This window comes from Leopardus geoffroyi, chromosome A2 (genome assembly GCF_018350155.1).
Source record: "Leopardus geoffroyi isolate Oge1 chromosome A2, O.geoffroyi_Oge1_pat1.0, whole genome shotgun sequence".
Lineage (NCBI taxonomy): Eukaryota > Metazoa > Chordata > Mammalia > Carnivora > Felidae > Leopardus > Leopardus geoffroyi.
In genome coordinates, this window is record NC_059331.1 from 165,748,867 (window position 1) to 165,774,436 (window position 25,570).

Sequence of the window (25,570 nt, forward strand, 5' to 3'; positions counted from 1 at the left end):
CTGTTGATCACTGTGGTACCACTCGCCCTTTACGCACCTTCCGTGCATTATATTTATCAGGTGTACTGTTGAAAATAGCAGGGCCGCTCTCCTGGTTGGATACCTTGGCAAACACGAAGCATTTAGAACATGGACAGGCTGTCATATATACACGAACCCATTGGCCGAAAGGACAGTGATGATGTTGCACCAGGGAGCCTGATGGAAAGCCAACAGATACTTGCTTGTGAGTGTGTGTGCATGTGTGTGTGTTAAAATGGACATCCTATAATAAGTTTTCTAAATCCTTTTAACAGTCCTCTGGAATGGGTGTTAATGCCTGTCTCCAGTGAGAAATGTATTTGAAACTGAGCTTCAGATGTCTTGCCTACGGCAATGTGGAGGCCCTGAGTGAGGGGTTTCATTCTGCCCTTTGTGGAGCCATCCAGTTGTGGGGCTCCATTATTCACGGGCGTGTGAGACGTGGAGAGAGCCCCGGCTCAGATCGCACACGTGTGGATCATACTCTGGGCACCATTTATACCCTTCTCTGGGAAGTAGGACAAGAAACGGAGAACAGATGGCTGATCCGTGTTGCAAGTATTCTGCTCATTCAAGCAAGAGATATTTTCCACTAGGAAACAGGATTTCTGAACAGAGTTGCTACCTTTGCAGTCACTTGCTGTACCGCAGTGTCCGTGGAAAAGCCGTCGTGCGTCGTGAGATGGCGTGGTGACAGGAACATGCCAACCCCAGTGCTGACGTCTGCTCCACTCACCCAGGCTGTATGCCCCAATGCGCAGGTGACATTCCTTGGCATCTAGAGAGACCCAGCAGGCACACCTTTGGTGGGCGTGCCCAGTCATCAGCCATCTCGGTAGGAATTCTATCCCATGGCAAAAGGAGATCAAGACACAATTTCTTTGAGAATATTCAAAACTAAATAATATTGTTACGTTGCACCGTCTTAGCCTTTTCCAGCTCAAGGTTGAGTCAGACCCGGGAGTCTTGATGCAGACATTTGGAAATCCCCGGGCTGGGTGGAAAATCACGTCAATTGCAAACTCGGTGAGTAAGCTGTAAGGCCGCACCTTGGAGTTGGTAGGAAGCCAGCGAAGAGGGAGGCGATTGACCAGCGCCAACTCTGACCCTGGCCGGTACCTCAGAGGAAGAATTTCAGTCTGTCCACGTTCTGTGAATTCCTTTTCCCTGCTAGTATTCTCAGGTGTTCACGGGGACAGAATCATTGTCTGAAGCCAACAGCGAAAGTCTCCCAGGACCGCATGGCAGGCTTATCCTCAGGCTCTGGCCTGGAGCCACGTGTATTTTTCTGAGGTTTACAGGTAGCCCTCGAAGCAAATATTTATAGATGTGTTTTTAAAGAATCACTGATGCTGTAATTAAAATGGCTTACTAGGTGAATAAATGAGTAACCCGTTGAATGCGGCTGGTATTATTGCTTGACTCCAGTATCCCACACCCCGCGACAGACTCGAGGTTAAGAGCAATGAAGCAGACAGAAGCAATCTCCCCATTCAAGGAGCCTGTGCCCTGGGAGGGCGGAGGGGGACATCCAGGGAGGCATCCAGCAGGATAGTCTGTCCATCCGGGAAGAGCCCGACGTGCATGCAGGATGAAAACACACAGTGATGGGGTTCTTGAGCAAATGACTAAGAAAGAATTCTTGAGACGTCTTTGGTGCAAAAAGGTGATTTTATTAAAGCGTGGGGACAGGACCCATGGGCAGAAAGAGCTGCACTGGGGTTGTAAAGAGTGACTGATTAGAGGGGTGCCTGGGTCGCTCGGTTAAGCGTCTGACTTCGGCTCGGGTCATGATCTCGCGATTTGTGAGTTTGAGCCCCACAGCGGGCTCTGTGCTGACAGCTCGGAGCCCGGAGCTGCTTCGGATTCTGTGTCTCCCTCTCTGTGTCCCTTTTCACTCATGTTCTATCTCTCCCTGTCTTTCAAAACCAAACATTAAAAAAAAAGTGACTGATTATATACTTTTAGTGGGGCTTAGGGATAGTGTAAATCTCTAAGGAATTTGGAAGCAAAGCTCTCAGGACCTTGAGGGGCTAGCTGCTGTTAAGACAAGGTTACTTTCGTGGGTGATGGGCATTGAGGAGGGCGCCTGTTGGGATGAGCACCGGGTGTTGCATGGAAACCAATTTGACAATAAATTTCATACTAAAAAGATAAGTTACTTTTAGTCTTTCATAAAACAAAATCATTAAGGAAGGAAGGCGGCCATGAGTCAGCTTGAGGAAGGTCACGCTCTGCGTGTTTCGGGGGTCTACCGGGGGGCTGCGAGCTGCATGGACATTTAATTTACGTCACATTTCTCTTGCCTTTGTTTTCCTCATCACACAGCGCGGCGGATTTTTCGAGTGTTTCTCTATAATCAGATACCAGTTTCATAAATAACACGACCCACTGCAGGATCGTGGTCCACGCTGTTTAAAAGCGCTGTTGTGGACAGAAGAGCCTTTTCCTCTCCCTGGTGTCTGAGGGAGCGCCAGTCAGAGCTCCTCCCAGCGGACTCCCTCATGGTATCTTCTAGTAGGCCACCTCCGTGAGGACCGAGACGTGTCTGAGACAAGTGTGGCTTCAGTGAACTTCCTCTTTCTTCTCACTTGAACACCTGCTCTGTATGCCACAGGGCTCCTTGTGTGAGCCTTGGTCAGGCACGTCTCCTCTCACTCAGGGGCTTTTGACGGGGGAGCTGAGACATGACCGGCCATGGCGAGCGCTCAGTAACGTGTGCTGCGTGAAGAAATGCGTGAACGGCGTGAGGCAGAGGGTTGTGCGTTCTCCGAAACAGGTACTTACGTGTTATGAGCATTCCACAAGACGGATAGTAACGTCTAGAATATCATGGAAGGCCTCTTGGAGGGAGTGGCTTTGATGTAAGGCTATGGTTGTGCCATCTGGCAATTCAACCTCACAACTTCCTGCGATGTGCCTCGGGGCATGACTCATCAAAATTAGATGATTTTTAGATTAGATGTACAGGGTACCAGGGTGCGTGTTCCCGTCCCATGTAGCGTTCGGAACTGGGTTGGGATCCCAATTCTGTGACGCCCACACCATGCGCCTTCTAAAACTAAGTGAGATGCTGTATGGAAAACGTGGTATACTAAAGCTCCCTCCACCATTGAATCTGTTCTTATCGACAAAACCCTTCATGGATCAAAAGTTTATAAATAAATTCAGAGTGCCTAATGGAGGTGCCTCATGGACCCGTGGATGTCCTAGCATCCCAGATCCATTGCCCATTTATAGAGACACATGCATGTTTTAAAATATGACGGAAAAGAAATCGTAAAGCTGCTTTTTCCAAATTAGGGAATAACTTTACAAAGAACCTAAAGTTCGCGCTCTCCGAGAAGACTTGTGCAGAGGTGGCCGTCGTAAGGGTACCCTCCGGTATCCCCGATTTATTCCGTGTTCCCCCAGAAAGGGTGTCTGCTGTCCCAGCACAGCCTCTTCTTTCTGGATTCTTTTTTATCCTGGAAGGAGGAGGAGCTGGAGGAGGGAGGAATGGGAGGTAGAATAAGCCAATCCAGGCCAAATAAGGCTCGCTCATGGTCGCGTCCACCTCTCCCTTTCCGTGGCTCCCTCCTGCGCCCCCACTTCATCGACGCCAGTTCAGGTTCCCCCTCATGGGGGGCGCCGTGGATAAAAGAGGCTAAAGGGGATCGAGGGTTCCTTCTGGACCCCACAACTCTTGGCACACAAAGCCATCCATAGGCTATGCCTGACCTCCACGATGAATGGAAATTGAGCTCATGATTGGCCCTTCCCTCTCCCCCCAGGAGTATCCAAATCTGCAATAAATGAGAAGACAGAATTATGGTTCATTTACTGACCTGACTTTAATATTTCTGAGAGCATTTGAAACATTTATAGAGCAGCAGTCTGCCCTTTGGTAGGAAACAAAAGTCTCCTAAGGCTGCTCCTTTCCGGAGCGCGCACTGAATGCAGAAATGCATTCCCTTCACCTTCCTGGGCTGAGCAGACGTGCGCTTCTGAGCTCCCATAGCGCCCTCAAGTGGCAACATCAAGCTCTCCATGTGCTCAAAACCCGCAAGACCCTGGGTTTGCTTGGTCTTTTCCGTGGTTTGACGTAGTTTGTGTTTTCCGTGGTTTGTGTAGTCGCTTTGATTTTTGCAGATGATTGAATTCACCAAAGGGTTATCAAAATAAAAAGCTGGAAGTGACTAGGATTTGCAGAGTGATTTTGAAACGATAGGGATGCTGGCACGAGGGGGCCGTCGGCGGACGCGGGGGAAGAAAAACAGTAAGAAAGGAACGTGGAAGAAACCTGTGAGACTGTGGGAAATATATTTGCCTATTTTCCTCATGTTGTTTTCTTCCCCTGGATCGAAGCAAAGAACAAACCACATACGGGGTCCCAACAGTCAACACAGGCTGCAAGATAAAGGGAACGTGCTTTATGAGCCTGTTTTTCTTGTGTTCTTTTCCCAACGTGGAGTTCTGGATAATAGCATCTGAAATGTTGCTGGCCCCTGCCTTGATAGACAAGGTTGATAAACATGGGGTAAAATTCCCATCATCTGTTTTTTTGGGGAGCATCCCCTGGGTCAGGCTGGGTTAGGACTCAAAACCACGGGCCCTCCTAGGTGTAATTCCAATAAAAATATATACGTGTATTGAAAATTAGTTTCTTCCCAGATATTCGGAGTGCAAGGTTCTATGTGTCCATCCAAGGTGGAACGTGTTTACTTGTGTTTTCACTCCTTACGTGTGCCCTGGGCTCCCGCACCTGCCGCTGTAGCCCTGTGCAGCCCCTCCTGTGAGCTAGCGGTTTTTCGCTGGGCAGCTCATGGCTCATGGTAGCTCTGGCCGGATGGGGATCCCAGACTGGCTCTTTTGACACCAAATCAAGGTCTGCTTCTTAGGAGGTCTACTTTTTAGGGCAGTGACGTTGAATATTGGAAAGCACTTGGAGGGGCGCCTGGGTGGCTCAGTCGGTTAAGCGTCCGACTTCGGCTCAGATCATGATCTCGAGGTCCTTGAGTTCGAGCCCCACATCGGGCTCTGTGCCGGCAGCTCAGAGCCTGGACCCTGCTTCGGATTCTGTGTCTCCCTCTCTCTCTGCCCATCCTCCATTTGCCCTCGCCCTCTCTCTCTCTCGAAAATAAATAATAAACATTGAAAAGAAAATTGAAAGCACTTTGAGTACCAAGTGCTGATAAACATGAGTTTTCATGTTTTGCTTTGTTAGAGCCGCGGTGTTCACCTCCCTGTTTGGGCCCCGGGCTGCTCCTTGGTGGCTCTAGCGACCCTGGAGGGAGAAAAATATCTCCGAAGACATGTTTCTTCACTCCGCACAGGAGAGGCCTCTGAGAGTTGCAACACATCTTCCTGCCAACACTCTTGTGGAAGGAAAGTATAAAAGTCAACGGAAAGTCCAAGTGTTTCCCCTTCGAATCTGAGACAACAGTAAACAAGAGAATCCACGGGAAAGCCTAATGATGCCTTTTGTGGGTGCTGAGCCATAGGCAGCCGTGATTTTTCTGAAGGTTAGGTGTATGTTAGGTACTCCGGTTTCCCCTGTAGTAACAGCTTAGTGGAACCTCTCAGGAGCCCCGCATTGGTCCCCGACATGCTGTCCAGGAAGAAGCTGGTGCTAGTGAACCCTCCCCCTGCAGGGGGCCAGCGAGGGGAGGAACCCCCCCGGGCATGACTGCATGTGTTACAACACTTGGCTACATGACATTTCCCGACAGAAAGGGGGGACACTGGGGTTTCTGTCCGGGTCCTGGTTCTGTTCAGCAGCTCTGTGCTGTGAGGGTCCTGCTTGTATCCCTGCAGGCCCTGTACCCTTTTTTGTCGTGGCCACAAAGAGGTCATGGCAGCTGTGAGCCCTCGGGTCCGCACACAACCGAGTGCAGAAGACTGGAGGGGGCAGTATCAGGGGGGCGGGGAGGGTCCCTCTTCTGACCACCCTCTTTTATTGAGGAGGAAAACCTTCTTGCCAGGAGCCGCCCAGAAAACTGTTTACATCTCTTTAGCCAAGCAGACACTTCTCACTGGAGGACAGAAGGTCTATGTTGTCGGGCGAAAAGGGAGAAGGGACAGTGGCAGAGCTTTTGGGTGACCAAGGAGGGTGGCTCCCACGGTGGTTGTCATCAGTGAGTGAAGAATGCATATAAGAATATGGTTACGGAAGAAATTCATGTCATTCCCTCCAGAAAACAAAAGTGCTTTGCCTTTCTTCAAAGATCCAATTTAATGAAGAGTAGCCAGCTCTCTCCCAGCAGGCAAATCTGGGGTTATTATTATTTTTATTTGGCCCGAAGTACAGGTGGCATAATGTCACATGGGTTTCAGGCACACAGCATGGGGACTCGACAAATCCGTATGTCATGCGACACTCACCGCGAGTGCAATACTCCCTAGGCTGTGCCTTTCATCCCCGTGACTCAGTCGTCCATAAGTGGAAGCCTGTACCTCCCACTCCCCACTCCCTGCCACCCGTTTTCCCCATCCCCCTACCTCTCCTCTCTGTCAACTACCAGTTTGTCCTCTGTGTTTATGGGTCTATTTCTGCTTTTTGTTTCTTTGTTTTGTGTTTTAGATTCCACGTATAATGAAAGCATATGGCTTTTGTCTTCCACTGCCTTCTTTTACTTAGCATAATACCCTCTAGGACCATCCATGTTGTTGCAAATGACAAGATCTCATTCCTTTTTATGGCTGAGTAATGTGCCAATGTGTGTGGCTAGATGGACAGACAGACAGACCTCATCTTCTTTATCCATTCATCTATTGATGGACATTGGGTTACCTCCATATCTTGGCTATTGTAAATAACGCTGAGGTAAACATAAGGATGCATATCTTTTTGAAATAGTGTTTTCGTTTTCTTTGGGTAAATGCCTCGTAGTGGAATTACCGGACCATAGGGTAGTTCTGGTTGTAACTTTTTGAGGGCCCTCCATACTGGTTTCCAGACTGGCAGAACCAACTCACATTCCTGCCAACAGCGCGCGAGGGTTCCCTTTTCTCCACCCCTTTGCCAGTACTTGTTATCTCTTGTCTTTTTGATTCCAGCCATTCTCTAGGGTTATTTTTCAGGTCACTGAACCATAAGGAGATACCTTTGCGAGACTCTCCCATCCTGCCTTGAGTAGATCTGACGAATGAGGCTTAGAGAAACGATAAGAAGATAAAAGTCCCAGAAACTGGGAATAGGTTGGACTAGGGACCCTCTGGGCGTCTCCAGCCTCCTTCCCTGGTAAGACTTTGGGAAGAAAAACAAACCACAGAATGCATTAATCTCAGCGAGGGTGTTCCCCCCCTCAGAGATCAGTGGGATTCTCTTCTTGCGGCTGCATCAGCTGATGTGGGACGTCATCATCATTCCACTGGAATCAGGGACGGAAACCCAGGGCTGCGTGTGGCCTAACCACTGAGACGCTCTGCACTCGTGAGACGCCACCGTATCAAGTGCCTGTTTTTCATCAGGTGGATAAACCCGAGCAGGCTGCCTTCCCGGGGATTCAGTAACTGTCTGTACACGTCAGGGCCTGACGTTCACGGTTATAGATGGGAAGACCTCATTAAATGCAGATGTGATCAGTGGTTGCGATGTCAGATGAGTACTCATTCCAGGTTTTCCACTGAAGCGTCCGTCATGGGACAAGTGCACCACTTGAGGGTCTGTGAGACGAGTGGTTAACTTATTTGGAGCCTAATATCTTAGCATACTCACGACTTTTGTGTCCTATCCCGTATCATCCCGTATTTGGATTTAATGACTTTGTATTATCTCTCTTTGAGTAAATTAAGTGCTGCAGAAAGGTATTTGGAGACTCAGAATTCATGTAGATCATGAGCAGCCATTTCGTCTCGTTCTGAGTTGAACTTGACGTTGTGTACGATATCCGGGCTCTGAGAGGGAGAAATAAAGCGATCCTGAAACACAGATGGAAATTGAGGCTTTACTGTTGCCGCTTCTACTGTAAGGTGGCTTGGAAACCCTTCAGAGTCCTTTGAAAGCTTTAATTTATCCATCCGTCCTCACAAAGATTGAGGAGGTTCTGAATAAATGATGCAATTTGGGTTTTGTTGGGTGATAAAGGAACGAAATGGCAGTGATTACGGGTGCAGTGCAGAGGACCGAGGTAATGAGACCCATCAGGGACTCGGCACAATCCAGGGAACATATGGGATCCACCTCATCGTGTTGTAGCAGAGAGTGAATTTTGTTTTTGCTGTGAGTGAGGGAAAAAACCGTTCAAATTGCAGGCTTATATGACTAATGGATTTATGTAGCCAACGGGCGGTTTCTGTTTTACCTGTCAAGCAAAATATAAATATAGGTAATTGTTAGGGGGATTACTTTTTTGAGTTCCAAATGACAATGACTCGGAATGCAATTAGTGGTATAGACAAACCTATTTCCCCCTTTTATGAGAAGGAAATTGTTCGGAAATGGGTAAGTGCCGTTGGTAGAGTGCACAGTGGATAGAATTACCCCCACGAAGCAAATGAGCGGCTTCGTTTCTGTTTTATTGCTCCTAATATAATATGTTTTCATTAACGAGAACCCACTGCTTCTCCTATCTGACGTGTCCCCCTCTGCGTGAATCAGGGTTTTGCGCTGATGTCTTCTGTGTTTGCTCAAGACTTTGGGGAGATACAGAGCACAGGTCTGAAGTTTATTTTCTTTCCCACAGTGTCATACTTCGTATTTAGGATCTATGTGTGTGTTGATGGTGATCCTTAAATATAGGTATATATTCACAAAAATAGGCACGTTCCATGGATACCTGGAGAAAATCATTAAGTGATGGCGAAAAAAAAAAAAAGGAGTTGATGATGAACACTTTGATGTGGTTTAAAGGAGTAGATTCAGGAAAATTAAGTTCATAAAAGTCCGTTTTCAACTTAAATGTGTTTATTAACTTCGTTGATTTTTAATTCGTGACCAAGGTGTTTTTTTTTTTTTTTATTGCATGAAAAAAGCAATGAGTCTAAACCAGAGGCACTGAGGATTTTTTAATGAAATCAGGTTTTGAAAGTAATGCTTTTTTCCCCCCTCGCAATTCTGCAGAGCTTTCTGCGAAATGGCATGTATTCTGGCAAGGGGGCGATGCTCTTTGCTCGCTTGCATAAAGGAAAGTGTCTCTGAGATCTGCCCCAGCAGGCGTGGTATCTTAGCTTTGATCCTGTCTTTGGTGTCTGCCTTATCAATCCCCTTCTGGCCACTACCTTCTTCCTGAGATGAGCCCTAAACAGCTCAATTCAAGGGGGAAACAGCATTCTGAAAATGTCTTGGAAAGGCCAACTGTATTCCATTCTCTTTTGACTTTGATCTGCTGAGATAAGCTCTATTTAAATGAGGTAGACAGGCTTGTGCATTCTCAAGAACTTCCTACCCTCTGGAAAATCCTTGTTAAATACTTTGGATTGGAAAGCCATTCCCTAGGGAAAAAAAGCAAACATTTGGGAGAATCTTTGAGGTCACCTGGGTGCCATCTAGAAAAACATTTGAGTATATTATTCTAGTCCAGCATTTCTCAAACTCGAGCATTTCATCCAGAATGACCTGGAGGGCTTATTAAAATACAGGTGGCAGGGCCCTAGTCCTGAGTTTTTGATTCAGCAGGTTAGGGATGGAGTCTAGATTTTTCTTTTCTAACAGATTCCTAGATGATCCTTGTACTGTTGGTCTAGAGACAGTTCTCTGAGTGGACTGAAAACGCCACTTAGCGCTCCTACAATAAATAACTAGGGCATTATTATGAACACATTTGTGATCTAGTTCTTTCTAAGAGTCTTTTTCTAATAAAAGTAGAAGGGCTGTGAATGCACCAGAATGAGCAAGAAATTGAGAAAAGCTCATTTATTCACAAAAGGAAGTCATTATCAATCTGACCATGTGATTTAGAGCCTCAATCCTGATTCACTGTGAGGGATATTGGGATATTGGCTGTAACCTGTAGGACAGAAAAGACTGTGTATTTCAGTCCATCATTTCGTCCCTAGAACACAGCACAGTGACTGGCACCTAGTAGGGGTTCAAATATTGACTAAATAAGTGGGTGAAATGCTCACAACGAACACAAACATTAGCTCTACCATTTGTCACACGTGGGTTTGGATGTGGTTTTAGTGAGCTAATGATACGAGCGTACTCTACAATGCATCGTCCCAACTTGATGGCTTCTACAACAGCTATTGATTCTAAGGTGCACATTCCTGCGGGTCACCTGTGATTTGGTCCAGCCGCCCTGGGCTCAGCGAGCTGGCTCTGCTTTGCGCGCCCCGATCGCTGGACTGGACTCCAAGCTGTGGGTTGGGTTCAGATGTGTTTGTTGTGGAGAGCAAGCCAACATGGCGGCCAGGACATGTTCTTGTCTGGCGGATCACCTGAGTGAAGGAGCTCGGGCAGGCCGTGCAGGTCCCTTGAAACCTTTGCCTGTGCCGTGTCCGTTCACATGCCAGTGGCCAAAGCGAGTCAGTCCGGCAGTTTAGGGTACCTGACTGGAAGGGCCCTGGGATAGGAGGAAATATTTGCTGAGCGGCATTCCAGTCTGTCCCGGTTTTGAATGTGGGAATAGCAGCTTCTCACCTCCAGGATGAGTCATCTTGACTGAGAAACTTGGGAATGTAGTGATGCCCCGGAGGAGGCTGCTCCTGCTCAGACTGTCCCATCACATACTTGAAGGCGTGGCTTGTCTTCTTGGCGCTTGCACGGCTGCTTGGTTTTCTTTTTCACTCAGGCCCTGGCTGCTTGCTAATTGTTGTTTATCGATGCTGCTCCAGGCGTGTCTGAACTCAAAGGAATGGCCTTCATGCTGGTAATTTTTGACGTGCGGTAAGAAGGAGAGGGAAGTGATTCTGTAGGAGAGTTCTTCAGACTCCAGCAGGCAGCTCTCCCGACCTGGCCTGCCTAGCAGGTGCTGCCGGCCTTGATTCCCCCCAGGCACCATCGGTCCTGGCTACGCACAGGAAGTCTCTCCTCTCTTCCCTCTTTGGGTCTTGAATCCAAATGCAGCACCTGAACCCGGAAGCCGATGAAACTGGGCTCGTCTTACTCCCTTTTGCTATTCCTGGCTGGCCAGCCCTGTCTTTCTAGGCTGGATTACATCAGCCTCACACTCAGCCTCCCTAAATTTTAGTCTTGTCGTGCATTCTAGGAACACACCATATCCCCTTCCGTTTTATAACTGGAATCGTTTTTAGTGGAGGCAGATTATTTTAATCTTGTGTGTTTCCATTGGCCTGCACATGAGTATAATGTTCATGGAAGGATTAAATGACTCAGCATTAGCTCCGCTTTCCACTGTCCAAAGAAGACCGTGCATTTGAATGACGCGGTTTCTTTCTATCCTTTTCTATTCCATTGTTGCTTTCAAGTAAAAGCCGAAAAACCCTTTTGGGTGACATGATGCAAAATCATCATCATCATCATCATCATCATCATCAACATAAATTCAAAAGTCCCATGTGAGGGTTGGAGCCTCCAAAGCGGACTTGGCCTCGGAATTTCAGAATGCTTGTCATTGGTTGCAAGAGAGCACAGACAAAAGCTATCCCTTCTTCTAGAAGACAGTCATCACCTCTGTCGGTGCGAGCACTGAAAGCACTGAATTACAGAGGCTCATTAGCATGACTTTAACATTAAAGGGAAGCAGATTTAACTGAATTCATTAGACTGGGGGAGTGCTTGGTTACAAAGGGCGGGGAGCTCTGGGGGCATTTCAGAGCAGAAGTCACTGCCCTCTTAATCTAATAATACTTGATGTGTGAATTAAGACATCTCAGATGACGACATCGGGTTCAAATGATCACCGGGGACAAACAGAAACAACAGACTCTCTTCCAAGCCTCACGCTCTAAAAACCTTAAGAGCCTCGGAAAACACTGCGGAGGCTCTTGCTGTGTCGTCAGGACATGTGACCACACAGAGGTTGGTGCCTCCTCTGGAAGGGAAAGCGATTATTTGGATAATTTTATTTTATAAGTTCTTATAAGTATTTTATAAATATTCAGTGAGCAGCAAGGAATTTGTAGAAAAAAAAATATATATATACAGCCTATTGATGTTGACCCAGAGCAAGGACAGGAATGAAGGACACGAACAAGAAGGAAGGAAAGGAAGATGGAGACCAGAGGATGTCAGGGGCAACAGGTGGCCGGCGAGAGGGAGCACCCCTGAAGGAAGGGAGGGCCAGCCCCCCACCCAACCGGGCCAGAACAGATATCTTCTCTAGGTTGACACCAGCCTTTGAGTTGAATCCGGAGCCGTTGTGCCGACTCGGCAGTGGGCTTCCCAGGCTCCTGATGATTGACGCTGTGTGTTTGCAGGTGCCCTGTGACGGCGGTTAGCTGCCCATGGAAGGTTTTGGGGTAGCGTGCACAAAATGTACAGTTGCGTAATGGCTGTATTAAAATGCACATGCAAGTGCCATAGGGAGATTAACATCGAAATTTATTAATTTTAGAGTAAGCCTTTTTGTTGGGTTAAAATAAATGTTTCTCTTTAGAACATATTAATTGTTAAGTACCAACTTGATATCAACTTGAAAAACCTCAAAATTAACCCCGGGCATATTTTAATTCTGTATTTTTTAAGAGCCGAGACTAAGCCGTCCCTTTTCTTGTGCCAGACACTTCCTGTTTGTGAAATTTGTAAACAGGTCATGCTATGCAGACCCTTGTTGATAGGCATCTGGCCAAAAAATATATATACTTTTATTCTTTAAAAAATTTTTAATGTTTACTTATTTTTGAGGGAGAGACAGACCATGAGTGGAGGAAGGGCAGAGGGAGAGGGAGACCCAGAATCCCAAGCAGGCTCCAGGCTCCGAGCTGTCAGCACAGAGCAGGACGTGGGGCTCGAATTCACGAACCGCGAGATCATGGCGTGAGCTGAAGTTAGATGCTTCACTGACTGAACCACCCAGGTGCCCCCGAAATATATATTTTTAACGATAGATATATAGAGAGTTTGGCTGGAAATAGGCTCTGTATTTATGCATTTAGCACGGTACTTCCTCAAACTATCCGAGTATTTGTTTTGTTTCTCCCCGGTGGTATGAGTACAAGGTGATAATACCTAGTAGATACCGATGCCCAGTGTTTTAGGGAAGCCTTGCCGTGCGCGTGAGCTGCTGACCATCTCGTCCCTCTTATCTCAGGGTTTGGAAGGCATAAAAATCGTGAATAGCGCTCTGCTCTCCTTTTCCTCACAGAGAAAGAGAAAGTGAACCCCAGGATGTAATTGTCTCCTAGAAATAGGAAAACCTCTTAGCTAATCAAAATCATGCTGAGGCTCCGAACTCAATATACTTTTGGTATTTTTTCAATGCTTAGCTTGCACGTGGACCAGAAAGTCCCCTTTCTTGTCATTTAAAACATGACCATCCAACCAAATTTTGCAGCAGCTCCTTAATTCCAGTGACTTATATTTGTCTTGCAGTTTGGTTCCAGGGGAAAGAAACACACTCACGCCTTTATTTAATAAACAGGGGGGAAAACCCATCATATGTAACTCGGTGGGAAAAATGGGTCAGTGGGCATGGTTTTAAGCAGTATTCACATCTTGATATGAAAGAAACCATGAAATATTTTCAAAAACAGTTTCCCACATTTATCCGGTAGGCAGATGTGGAAACTATTTCAATATAGCATATTGAAGGCATTCATTGACTGGTGAGTGGAGGCAATTACTGACCTGTTCCCTTCTGAGACGCTCCAATGTTTAAATACTCATTGGGAAGTTTTGCCCCTCTTCAGACTTTTCCCCCCTATTTGAGGGATGGGGCTCCGAAAACGTTATTGAAGGCAATAAGTGAATTAATTCTGTGTCACAAACACGAAATGGCATCGTTGCAATTTTCCACAATTGCTTTTATTTTTTAAGGTTTATATATTTGAAGAGACAGAGCACGCACATGTATATATGAGCGAGTGGGGGAGGGACAGAGAGAGAGAGAGAGAGAGAGAGAGAGAGAGAATCCCAAGCAAGCTCTGAACTGTCAGTGCAGAGCCAGATGTGGGTCTCAAACTCAGGAACCGCGAGATCGTGACCTGAGCTGAAGTTGGCGGCTCCACTGACTGAGCCACCCAGGCACCCCATTTTATAAGTAATGTTATTTTATTTTATTTTTATTTTTTTTTTCAACGTTTATTTATTTTTGGGACAGAGAGAGACAGAGCATGAACGGGGGAGGGGCAGAGAGAGAGGGAGACACAGAATCGGAAACAGGCTCCAGGCTCTGAGCCATCAGCCCAGAGCCCGACGCGGGGCTCGAACTCACGGACCGCGAGATCGTGACCTGGCTGAAGTCGGACGCTTAACCGACTGCGCCACCCAGGCGCCCCTATAAGTAATTTTAAATAAACATTGCTTATTATGTTGTCTGAATCATTTAGTTAGGATTTCTAAGGCTGACCAGATTGTAATTTGAATACCTACGAGATCACCGGACAGTGATTTTTAAAAGTGAGGGACGCATGTGCCTTCCATACCTCAGTTTCAGCCTGTTCTCGTCGATATGCATACATCTAGGAAGTATTGTGTGTGATACACGAGCTATTTCCATATAAATACTGTATTTTGTATACAATGTTAGTACAAGAAATATGCAATGCTACTTCTCACAGTCTGCGTGAGTAAATACATGCATATTTTATAGGAATATTACAAAAGTAAGCCCCTGGCAGCATCTATATTTAGTGGCGGTCCGGGACCTAGATGCCTCAGGGAGCAGCATGAACCTTCCTTTCAAGTCCTGCTGGAAAGGCAGCTTCCTCCCATCAAAAGCACAGCTGGGGCCGGGGGAGGGGGGATGACAGCAAGGTTTCCTCTTTATCTAAATGTGATGACTTTTAAAGTTTCATTTCATGGCTCTAGTAACTGCTGCCTCTGTCTTCAAAGTGATGGGGGGCCGGTGACGCGCTCTGCCACCCTGGACCTGTGGGCGGGACATCTGCCTGAGCCGTAGGCCTTTGGCTGGTTCAGGGCACCTCTAGCTGTTGGGATTTTGGCTTTGCTTGTTTTCGCGGTGGCGTAAAGGAAAAATGTGCCTTTCAACTACTTTCACAATCACCCTCTTCTTCGTAGTGGAGGGAAACCACAGTGGATTAAGCACAGGATGGGTGTGGTATAAATTCTAATTAAAACAAGGCTACCCACTGGGTTGAGATTTGGGGAGAGTGTGGAAGGGACCAGAAGGTATGTTCTCCCAGGAGGCTTATTCACCGGCATCCGGTTTCTCCCCCCTAGTTAAGGACACCGTGGGAAGAAGCAATTTCAGGACCAGGCAACGGCTTTCTCAGGGGTATCTGGGCTCGGGCATTGATGCCAGGAGATCCCCTTGGATTGAGACTCAACAAAGGCTGATGAGCCAGATATATGGCCTCACTGGCCCCGGCCTTGCCTCCCCCCCCCCAAACGTAGATCAAACAGTCATGAAAACCCAGGTGGAGCAGGGGCCACCACTGAGTCCAGGAAGAATGTGAACACGAAGATGGTGTGGAAGGCACGCAAAGTGGGCAGGTGCAAACAGTCCCCTCCCCTCGGAGTCTCAGGCCCGAGTTTTGGCTGAAGCTCAAGTTGGGACCGATCTGTCCCATCTCGAGGGGCTGCAAACAAAAGGGAAGGGGGTGTGGGGACGAGATGAGAAGGAGGAGCCCCCAGATCCTCATGAAAGCCGGAGGCGCGGATTCGAGAAGGAGGGAGACATTCCCAGAGGCCCGAAGGAGCAATCCGCCCCAGGGAAGGGCGGGGAGAAAGCAGCCTGCGCCTGGAGTCGGAGCCGGGCGCGCAGGCATGCTGGTGTGTTTCCACACAGGGGCGCTGGAGCACGTCTTACTGCAGCAAGACGCGCGAATGCGCACCCGGAGCCTGGCGCCCTGTTTGGTGTGGTTTCTCCCGGGTTCCTTCCTCTCAGTCGGAGGCTGAGGGGGCGGAGCAAGCTTTGGAGAAGTTGCTGGCCTCCCTGAAGCCTCAGACACTGCCTCTGTTTACTGAACATGAAAACGGAGTTCGCGATGGACACCAGTGGGTTGGGATGTGTAGGGAGGAGCGTTCCACTGAGTTGCTCGGGAGCCTTCCACCAGGCCTCCCCTGCCTCGCTTTCCATGACCCTGCCTTTCCCTTCTTGTTGAGCCCGGGGGAGGGGGGGTGGAGGAAAATGAATCTGTTTTCGGAGACGAGCTTGGTTTGGGAAGCCACGAGGGCTCCTTAGAAAGCCGTGTGTCTGAGCCCCTCCCTTCCAGCCCTGCTGTTTGCCGTCCCTCTCCCCACTTAGGCCCCCCCAGCCCCGAGGGGTCCTGGCCGCTGTTGTTGCAAGTTAGGCGAGGAAAGCTGGAAGGAAACCCCGAGGGGGAGCGCTCGGAGGGGGGCGAGGCTGCAGCTGCGCGGGGTTCGAGCGTGTGCACCCAGGGCGCAGCCCCACGCCGAGGATGGGCGCCTTCGGGGCTCTGCTCTTCCTCAGTGCCCGCTCCCCCCTCCAAGCACCCCGCGTTTTCCGCGCTCTCTTCCCGCGCACCCGGGGGCGCCACCTCCGGCGGGGCCCGGAGCGCCCTGAGCCCCTGGCGCGCTCACGCCCCCGCCCGGTCCCCGGCCCGCCCCCGCGACCCCCCGTGCCCCCCACACCCCCACCCCGCTTGCGCCGCCAGCCCCCCGCCGCCCGGGCGCCATTACCCGGCCGCGCGGAGGGGCCGGTGGGGAGGGGGAGGAGGAGCCGCGCGGAGGGGCCGGGGTGGGGGAGCGCGGAGATCCGCGCTGGCTGTTCTCCCGTCTCTAGGTGGTGCCAATTCTGGGGCCTAGGCATTTTCCCTCCCTTTATGGTTTTCCGGGGATTTTTTTTTCCTTCCTCCGGTGCCTTTGACTAGGCCGGCCGTGGCCGTGGCAGGGAGTTGAAAAAAGCGGAAAGGACCGAGCGAGCGATCGCACCCCCAGACCCCCGGCTCCGCCGAGCCGCCGGGGAGGGGGCGGAGGAGCCGAGCCAGGCAGTCGCCCGGCGGCGACTTGAGAGTGGCGCGCGGGAGGAGCGGCGGCTGCCGCTTCCCTTTCTTCTGCGGCTTCTTCCCTTTCCCCCCCGGAGGGGGTGGGGAGCGGGGGCCCCGAGAGGGGAAGGCGCGGCGCAGAACGCCCCCCCGGGCAGCCGGCGAGGGCGCGGGCACCGATGGCTTCGCTCTACCAGAGGTTCACGGGCAAGATCAACACCTCGCGCTCCTTCCCGGCGCCCCCGGAGGCCAGCCACCTCCTGGGCGGCCAGGGGCCTGAGGAGGACGGCGCGGGGCCCAAGCCCCTCGGAGTCCCCGCGCCCGCGGCTGCGCCCCGGGAGCGCGGCGGCGGCGGCGGCGGCGCGGGTGGCCGGCCCCGGTTCCAGTATCAGGCGCGGAGCGACGGTGACGACGAGGACGTAAGAGCATCTTGGTGGGTGGGGGGCGGCGCGGGGCTTGGGGCCGAGCGCTCGGGGAGCCGCGTGCGCTCCGCATCTGCGAGGGTCGGGGTCGCCCTCGCGGCTCCCCTCCCCTCCCCTCCTCTCTGCCTCCCGGGAGCGCTCGCTCCTCGGCGCCGGCGCCGATCTCGGTCACCGCCGTCCCGAAGCGGGGCTCGGTCTGCAGCGGCGGCGGCCGGGAGTTGGTGCCTGAGAGAGCAGCGTCTGCGGGGCTGCGCTGCCGGGATGGGGGGAGGCTGGGGGTGGCAGTGGGTGTGTGGGTGTCTGTTGTCACTGTACAGGGGTATGCGTCCTAAGGCGACAGTTCAACCAGTCTGCGATTACAACTTGATCTTCCTTCCTCCCTCCCTCCCTCCCTCCCTTCCTTCCCCCCCCCCCCCCCCCCCCCCCCGCTTTAAGACTGGGGAAGATAAAGTCCCAGGCTTCCCACCTGTCACTACAATCTATGCATTGCGCCCTCCTCACCTCCTTCTTGCTGTCCCTTTACTCACGTGGCCTGCACTTCTCCCCTCTCCAGGCCACTTTCCCCTCCAGTGCGGATCGTGTGGGTGGTGATTTCCTTTTGGCAGGGGGTGCAAAACACTAGCATCCGAGGCCCAGCGTCCTGTCCCTGGGCCCGGCACAATTTTTGCTGATGGGAGTCAGGCCCTGCCTGTCTCTGACCACCGGCCTTGGACTAGTAGCTCTACCTTAGACCTGTGGTAGGAGAAAACTTCTTCTTCGGCTTGTTTCCTACTCTTCTTGGGCTGAAAGCCTGGGTTTCAAAGGTTGGATTTGCATATCACCTTAGTAACCGATGACTCAGGCTGGACACCAGCGGGCTGCTTAGATGGATGAGTCCAGCCACCTCTGCTGATCCCTTCTAGCTATTCAGATGTCCGGGGAGGACCACAAAGAGAGGCAGCTGCCCTTGTTGAGATGTTCTCTTCCCCGGGGAAAAGAGAAAAATCCCAGACAAGCTCTGGGATTGACAGGGAGAGCTATAGCTTAGCTGCTCCGGCCCCTGGGGATAAGCAGGGTGCATTGTGTTGTGGAACCCGCTGCGTGTGCCTTGGAGGAGTTTGCTACCTGGGTGCACCTGGGCACAGGTCCTCACACACGCCTCTCAGATAGCCTCCCCTGACAACCCAGGGCAGTACCGGTCCCTGCCCTGAGCAGGCTGTTAGGTCATTCAAACATGTCTTGTCCCAGGTCCCACTGCTTCACCATTTGGTTTTTCTTTAATAGTGCAAGGTTGGGGGAAGGGCTTTCACAGGGACAATTCTGAAAAAAAGCCACTGAGGTTTTGTTGCTGTCACTGGTCATTTTTTGTTTTACGGAGGGAGGATGTGAAGACTGATAGGGATGACAGAAGTTTGTGGCAAGTGCAGTCTGTGTCCATACACGCACACACATGCACACACCACAGCCTGTATCAGATTTTGCAGGCAACCTTCCTATTTTCTTCTGGATCATTTCCAGACTCCCCTGGTTACACAGATAGCAAGCAGAGAGATGTCCCTCACTTCAGTGGGTCAGGTCCTGCGGGAGATGTGTGGATTCTTCAGGCATCTGGTTCAAGGAACTAGAAGTCTCTGAGGAGGGGTTTTTGGGCGGTTGGTGAAAAATTCTGGAGGATTTAGTTACTGAGAATCTTGGGGAAGACAATTGAACTGCAATGCAGACAGAAATTATGCACTTTTTGCCTTAAGTCTGACTTAAAACTGTTGAATTGTTATGCTTGGAGTGAGAACAGTGCAGTTTCCATCGGATAGGCTCTAGGTGGCGCCAGGAGGAAGGAAAGGCAGTGGTTTCTGAATTTTGTTTCTGATGATCTCCACCCATCTTCCTCTCTTTTTTTCTTTCTTCTTAGTTTGGAGCATCTGGTTATAGTTCCTTCTTTTCGGTTTGATATATGCCTAGCACCGTTTCTCAGATGAGCAAAAGGGTTGAACTGGGGAGCAAATTGGGGACCTAACATTCGAAGAGGATTTCTGCTGATGTGGCTGTGACCCGTGTATCTGACTTAAATTCAGGAAGACCTGACACCAGTGTTTTTTTCCTGGAAAATTCAGAACTGTGTGTGTGTGTGATATGTAGGTGCAGGTATAAACACAGTGTACGTGCATATAGTGTCCTTATGAAGTACGTATAAATATATGTATATATCTAAAATGTATGATGAAATCAATGACACAGCTAAATGTGGCATCAAGTTCTTGAAAGCTTTTCTCAGAAATGTTATTCAGTTTGGAAAAGTTATGTCTAAAATTTACAAAAAGATAGGTGTACATATTAAAACGCTTTTCCTTCAGGAACGGCAGGTGCATTTTGCTTGAGATACTACTAGTTTAAAAAGATAGATGTAAAAACTGCTGTTTTGATACCAGCTTTGTCAAGATGAAAGAATTGAGAGCAGTCGTTTTGCCACCCAAACGTAAACCTGAAGACGTGCATGTAATTAGGAACGTATATAATAATGGAATCATAATCACGTATTACTCTTTGCATGTTGGCCCTGCCTTTTACGACCTGGATTTCAGCAGTTGGGGAGCTGGCCTGTGGGTCGCGGGAGCTGTCCGAGGTGCTGAAGCATGGCCGCGGCCCCCTTCTGCACATCCTCACACTAGAGCCTGTGGCCTTTACAGCCCTCCTGTGGCTTGTCAGTCAGGGAAAGCTGTTCCGTGGTACACAAACAGCTTTCCCGCCATGGTCACGGAGACCATGATAAACAGCATGCCTTTAAAATCCAGTGGGCCTTGTGCCTCTTGTCCCTCCATCCAAAAAGGGGGAGATAAAGTCCCATTCTTTTTTTAAAAATTTTTTTTTCGACATTTTATTTATTTTTGGGACAGAGAGAGACAGAGCATGAACGGGGGAGGGGCAGAGAGAGAGAGGGAGACACAGAACCAGAAACAGGCTCCAGGCTCTGAGCCATCAGCCCAGAGCCCGACGCGGGGCTCGAACTCACGGTCCGCGAGATCGTGACCTGGCTGAAGTCAGACGCCCAACCGACTGCGCCACCCAGGCGCCCCGATGAAGTCCCATTCTTGACTTTTGTGTATATGCACACATGCCTGAATATGATTAAAAATAAGTAATTTCCACCAAAATAAAACTTACGGTAGTCACAAGGTTTAGTAGAGATGAATCAAATGCTGAGATTGTACAGCAGGTAATTAACTAGTATTGCATTTCCTATCTGCACAACCCCCCCTACCCCCACCACCACCACACCCCCGCCACGGAACCAGAGAAAAGCCTGCTTTGGCTGGATGGGTCAGTTCTGGGATGTGAGGTTAGCTCTGAAATAGAAATAAAACCAGAATACTTTTTCTATTGGAGTTTCCTCATCAATCTTAAATTTATTTAAACATAAAGTCAATTACCTGGGTAACCCCTCTGAGGAATCAATAGCCATTTTGATTTAAAATTCATTTTGTAGGTTTAAAAATTAAGTTGACTCTTAAAGGAAATGTTGCAAGAAGTGACTTCTAATGGCATTTAAGTAATTCCAATAGGAAATTGTGACTGTGACTGATTTTAAAATACTGGATTTTGTGTCGCCCCTGCTTGCATGTTTTTTGTTGTTTGTTTTATTCCTTAAAGGACTCCGTAGGGCTTAGGCAGTAGTCTTGTTGAGGCCCCATTAGTATGTTCCTGTATTCTTCATGTTCGTTGACACGTGATTTCCTAACAATACAAACACGATGACAAACGGGATTTTAAAACAGCAGATTGGCCAAAGCAGGCGCTGAGCATCAGTCCCCTGACTTACGATGTCTGTCAGCCTGACAGGGCCAATTTCATTATCCGGTATCTTCAGCATGAGGCTTGTTCTCCAGCAACCAGCCCATTGTTCTCTCCACCTTGAGTTTTCACTGCTACAATGTCAGCATCCTGTGAATTTTTGATGGGTATTTGTCAATTTTAATGTTTTAAGTAGTTTGGCTGTACAGATATGATGTTTCTTTACCCTGCCCATGTTTGTTCTTCTGCCCCAGGGTTAATTTTCTAAATATTTAATTTCACATCGTTTTCCTAATACATGAGGAAAAGACGAAAACTCTGAACTACCGATTTGGTCCCATTCTTCTCATGACTGATTTGACAGTGCTCAGTGTCGTCATCTACAGATCATCCGTGGGGTATATCACATGAAGCTCCAAGTGACCTTTGACTTGAGGAGACAGGTGGAATCGCCATCTCACTCCTCATAACGGTGGTGCCTACAAAGTAGGTCCTGTTAGATGCCGAGCAGTGGAATTCGTCCCAGTTCGGTGAATATATGTTGTTGCTATTACTAATAACATTATCCCTTGATATTACCCTTCTCTACCAGTTCTTTCTTCTCTGCCTGCAAACAGACACAAAGACCATCCTCACTGGTCTGTTACTGCCCTGTTTTTCTTTCTTGTTTTGTAGTCCAACTTCTCAATCAAGTAGTCTACAACTGATGCCACCTGCATATCACCAACAGTCTTCTTTTCCTTGTCTTTCTGGTGGCAGACTTTGATTCTTACCGTTCTCACTGAGGGAAGCTGCACACAGAGAACGTCATCGGGAGTCTGCCCTGTGTGATTCCTCTTCAGCCTTTGTTGTTACAGCTCCTGGTCTTGGTGACCACCACCCTGCATTTCCGACTTTTGCATCGCATGTCTTTCCTGATGCGGCTTGAATTCCTGTCCTGTCTCTTTCTTTCTGAACTCGGTCTTTGAGTTCTTGGGTACATCATTTCCTCCTACTCTTAATGTAGGAGGGTGGGAGAACCTATGCTCCCCAGTTTTGGTCCTCCACCATTCTATTCTTTACCTTTCATGCTTTCTAAAGATAAATTAGGTTTCAGGTAAATTAGAATGAAGGTAAAGGGAGCCGAGCTTATCCTACAGCTTCTGTATTAGAAGATGGCTAAGTAGCTTCCGTCCTCTAATATACATCCCCTCGCATTTCTTCTGAAGGTGTTTTTCTTTTCTGTTTTATAGGATTGTAGAACTAGAAGGACCTTGATGGTGACCATCTTGATCTCTCTTCTGAGCTTTTTTTCCACATGTCAAGCAACTAGACATTACATCATTTTTGCGATGGCGACAAGACAGCTGCACGGAATGTATCCCTAACATTCCTCCTCTCTTTACATCTGCTTATTCTAGATACCTTTCTTCCTAATCTCTTTATTTGTTGTGATAGTATCGCCATTTCATCCATATCCCAGCATGGTGTTCCACGTATGCAATCATGTAAAAATGACATTTTCTCTATGGTTTTGTTTCTTTTTTTTTTTATATTAGATGTTTCACCAGATAAGCTTTGAGGTCCCCTTATGAGTTTAATGCCATATAAAACTATGTCTTAGCACTCTGCTGGACATAGTACTTGTCCTGAAAAGTTTAGCTTTTGTACTTCAGAATGTGTTTTAAATGCATAGGAAGTGTTTACTACCTAAAACAGTCTCGCTGTCAATGTTTTGGTAAAGTGAATAATCACTCAAGTTTTAAAAATATAATTCTGCGTCTGTAAAGAATTTGCTGAAATTATAATACTTCTGTAACAAAATTATATAAAATTTTGCTTACTGTCTCAGCACAGAGAATGTAGTCATAATTGGGAAATTGTCTAGATTGAAGGAAGTAAGACTCATGATATAAGCAAAGTCAGTGCTCGCTGAACCATGGGTGAAGCCAGATATAGCATCAAAAATACCTTGCCTCTGCACTACTCTGCCTTGATTGTGTTTTTAAAGTGCTGCTATAAGTATTCTCATTGTGTCTTCATAGTCACCTTGGCTAGGGAGGAGAACCCTAACAAACAGCTGATCTGTGGGCTTGAAAAATTAATAAGGGTAAACCCAACTACTTTTCAGTTGCATGAGTCAGTTGTCAACTGTGAATGATAACAAACAGATTTCAGTGTGTTAACAAGCCTTTGGTCTCTAGAGCCAGTCACAAAAGCGTGTGTTTGCTTAAAGCCAAAGTTGTTTGTGGAAAGTGAACATTATGCCTTCTCAGTGGATTTGAATTCTGTGTAGCACCAAGACGTCTTGAGGTGGACACGGAAGCATACTCTATTTGGCATACTTTTTTCGTGCTGCCGGCACCCACTTTTAAATAATTTACTTGTCTGTGTTTCCTGCAGATTTAAGGAGGTCTGAAGCATTAGAGTAACATCATGTTAATTTATATTTTTGAAAAGGGGATCAACTCATTTTCCTACATGAGATTAATATTCTAGCATCACTGTGTAGACAGGAATTTCTTGAGATGTTGGCTTTGGACATTTTTTTCTTCTTCATGAAATAGAGCTTTTTAATTTTGTACCTAAAGCTTTTTCTCCCGTAGAGTCAGAATGATTAATGAGTTTAATTTTTGCAAGCAACTGGCAGGAGTTGCTGAGTAAGATGTACATGCTGATTGTATATAACCCTGTTCCTTTTAATTACTCTGATGATAACAATGCATTTATCAACTGCATGCAGAAAGCCTCTGTGCAATATACAATATTGATCCCTTTCATAGAGCATTGCCTATAAGAGTAATATGTATAATAATCCTTTCAAAATTAAATTCTGCTTAATAAATTTGGTGTTAAGGGCATTGAGTGCCCATGTGCTGTTATGATTTGCTTTTATTTAATCACATGAGTTTGATTTTATGTACATGTAAAAAAAAAAGAGAGAGAAAATCAGTCAGCCTTTCTCATTAATGACTTTTGGGACATTTATCTTTAGAATGATCTAGTATTGGGAAATTATCTGAAATAGAACATTTTAAAATTTGATAGCATCTAATTTTACAAATGAGAACTCTCCAGGTAATTATGTGAATAGTATTTGGCAAGTCACTTGTGCTCCTCAGAGAAACTCAGCCTTGCGTTCTATCCTGCGTTCTTCTCAGTATGCTCTGTGGTACCATAATTGAGTGGAGGAATGATCTTAATTGTATCATCGGACTTAAAAAGTATGAACATTATGAAATCTAACGGTTTAAATTAATTTGGTTCCAAATGGATGTGCTAATTGCTGAAGGGAAAAACAGTTTTTCCACAGTAGTCTAAGATTTTGCTCCGACTTGTTTGACATGTTTTCCCCCATAGATTTATTTTTCTTCCTCCCTGTATTTCTTGCTGTCTTTCCAGCATCATCCAGATCTGTTTGGAGCACAGGACATGTTCAGTTTTGCCCCACAAATGATAAAGATATAGACATAGATGTAATTTTGCGGGGAGACTGGAAGCCAATGTGGCCTGGAAGGTCCAGATGGTAGAATTCCAGGTAGTGAAGATCCTGCTTCCCAGAATCAGAACATCTGAGGCGACGGTGGCTTGTGCAGCAGGCACTGGGGACAGATGCTGTACGGGAGCACAAGGCAGGGATCGGAACCTTGTAGGGGTGCCGGGAAGACGGAGACTCGGGTAGCTACAGACGCAGTGGTCTCAGGGCCTAAAACAGTGCTTAACTTAAAAAAAAACAAATTTCCTTTCACTCATGCTGCACATGTAGGTGAACAGCTTGAAGACTTTAAGATCGTTCCAGCAATATGCCTGATGGAAGTGAAACACACACACTCACACACACTTTTTTTTTTTTTTTTTTTTTTTTTACATTCAGAGGGAACTTAAGGATTTTCCAGGGCCTCACAGTCATTGTAAAAATCAATGTGTAAACTTCCTACAGTGCTTGGATTTCTTTGATCTCAACTTTTACCTCACATAATTTTGGGTCAATCTTAACATGTTTACGTAAAAAAAAAAAAAAACAAAACCAAAATGGAATGGGGATATAGGTATCTTTCCCAATTTGGAATTGAGAAGACCAATTTATTTTTTCTGTCTTCTGTTGTTTACTGTTTGGGAAGACTTATGTTAAAGACAGAGCTACTGGGAATTACTACAGCAGCTTTTGGGGATCAGCGGGAACCTTGTTGTATCGTCCTGGATATGTTTATATAATTGTGTGTATCCATCATATTTCATGCATTGTATATTTGATGCATTCAAGGTGGCACCTGCCAGCAGGGGTGGGAGTGGGAAGGGAGTAAAGGAGCATTGCAAGAACTACAAATAAAGGGCGTCGTATAAGGGGAGGGGATTCAGCAGACATTAAAGGTGGGAAAACACTGGCCTCCTGTCTCCCTAATAATTTTCTCCAATACACTCAGTTTTCT

At 47.7% G+C, this 25,570-nt stretch overlaps 1 protein-coding gene across 4 annotated transcripts in view; it reads left to right on the plus strand.

The window, feature by feature from the left end:
* Positions 1-25,570, plus strand: part of DPP6 (dipeptidyl peptidase like 6) — a 950,988-nt gene that overhangs the window by 216,798 nt on the left and 708,620 nt on the right. Inside the window, exon 1 of one of the 4 annotated variants that reach the window (XM_045496273.1) lies at positions 16,730-17,393. The exons of 2 other annotated variants lie outside the window; for them this stretch is intronic. In XM_045496273.1, coding sequence (XP_045352229.1) covers positions 17,154-17,393 — 240 coding nt within the window. In that variant the 5' untranslated portion in view covers positions 16,730-17,153. Of the gene's footprint in view, positions 1-16,729; positions 17,394-25,570 lie in introns of those variants that run through there. One more of the 4 variants, XM_045496267.1, reaches the window with a different exon arrangement.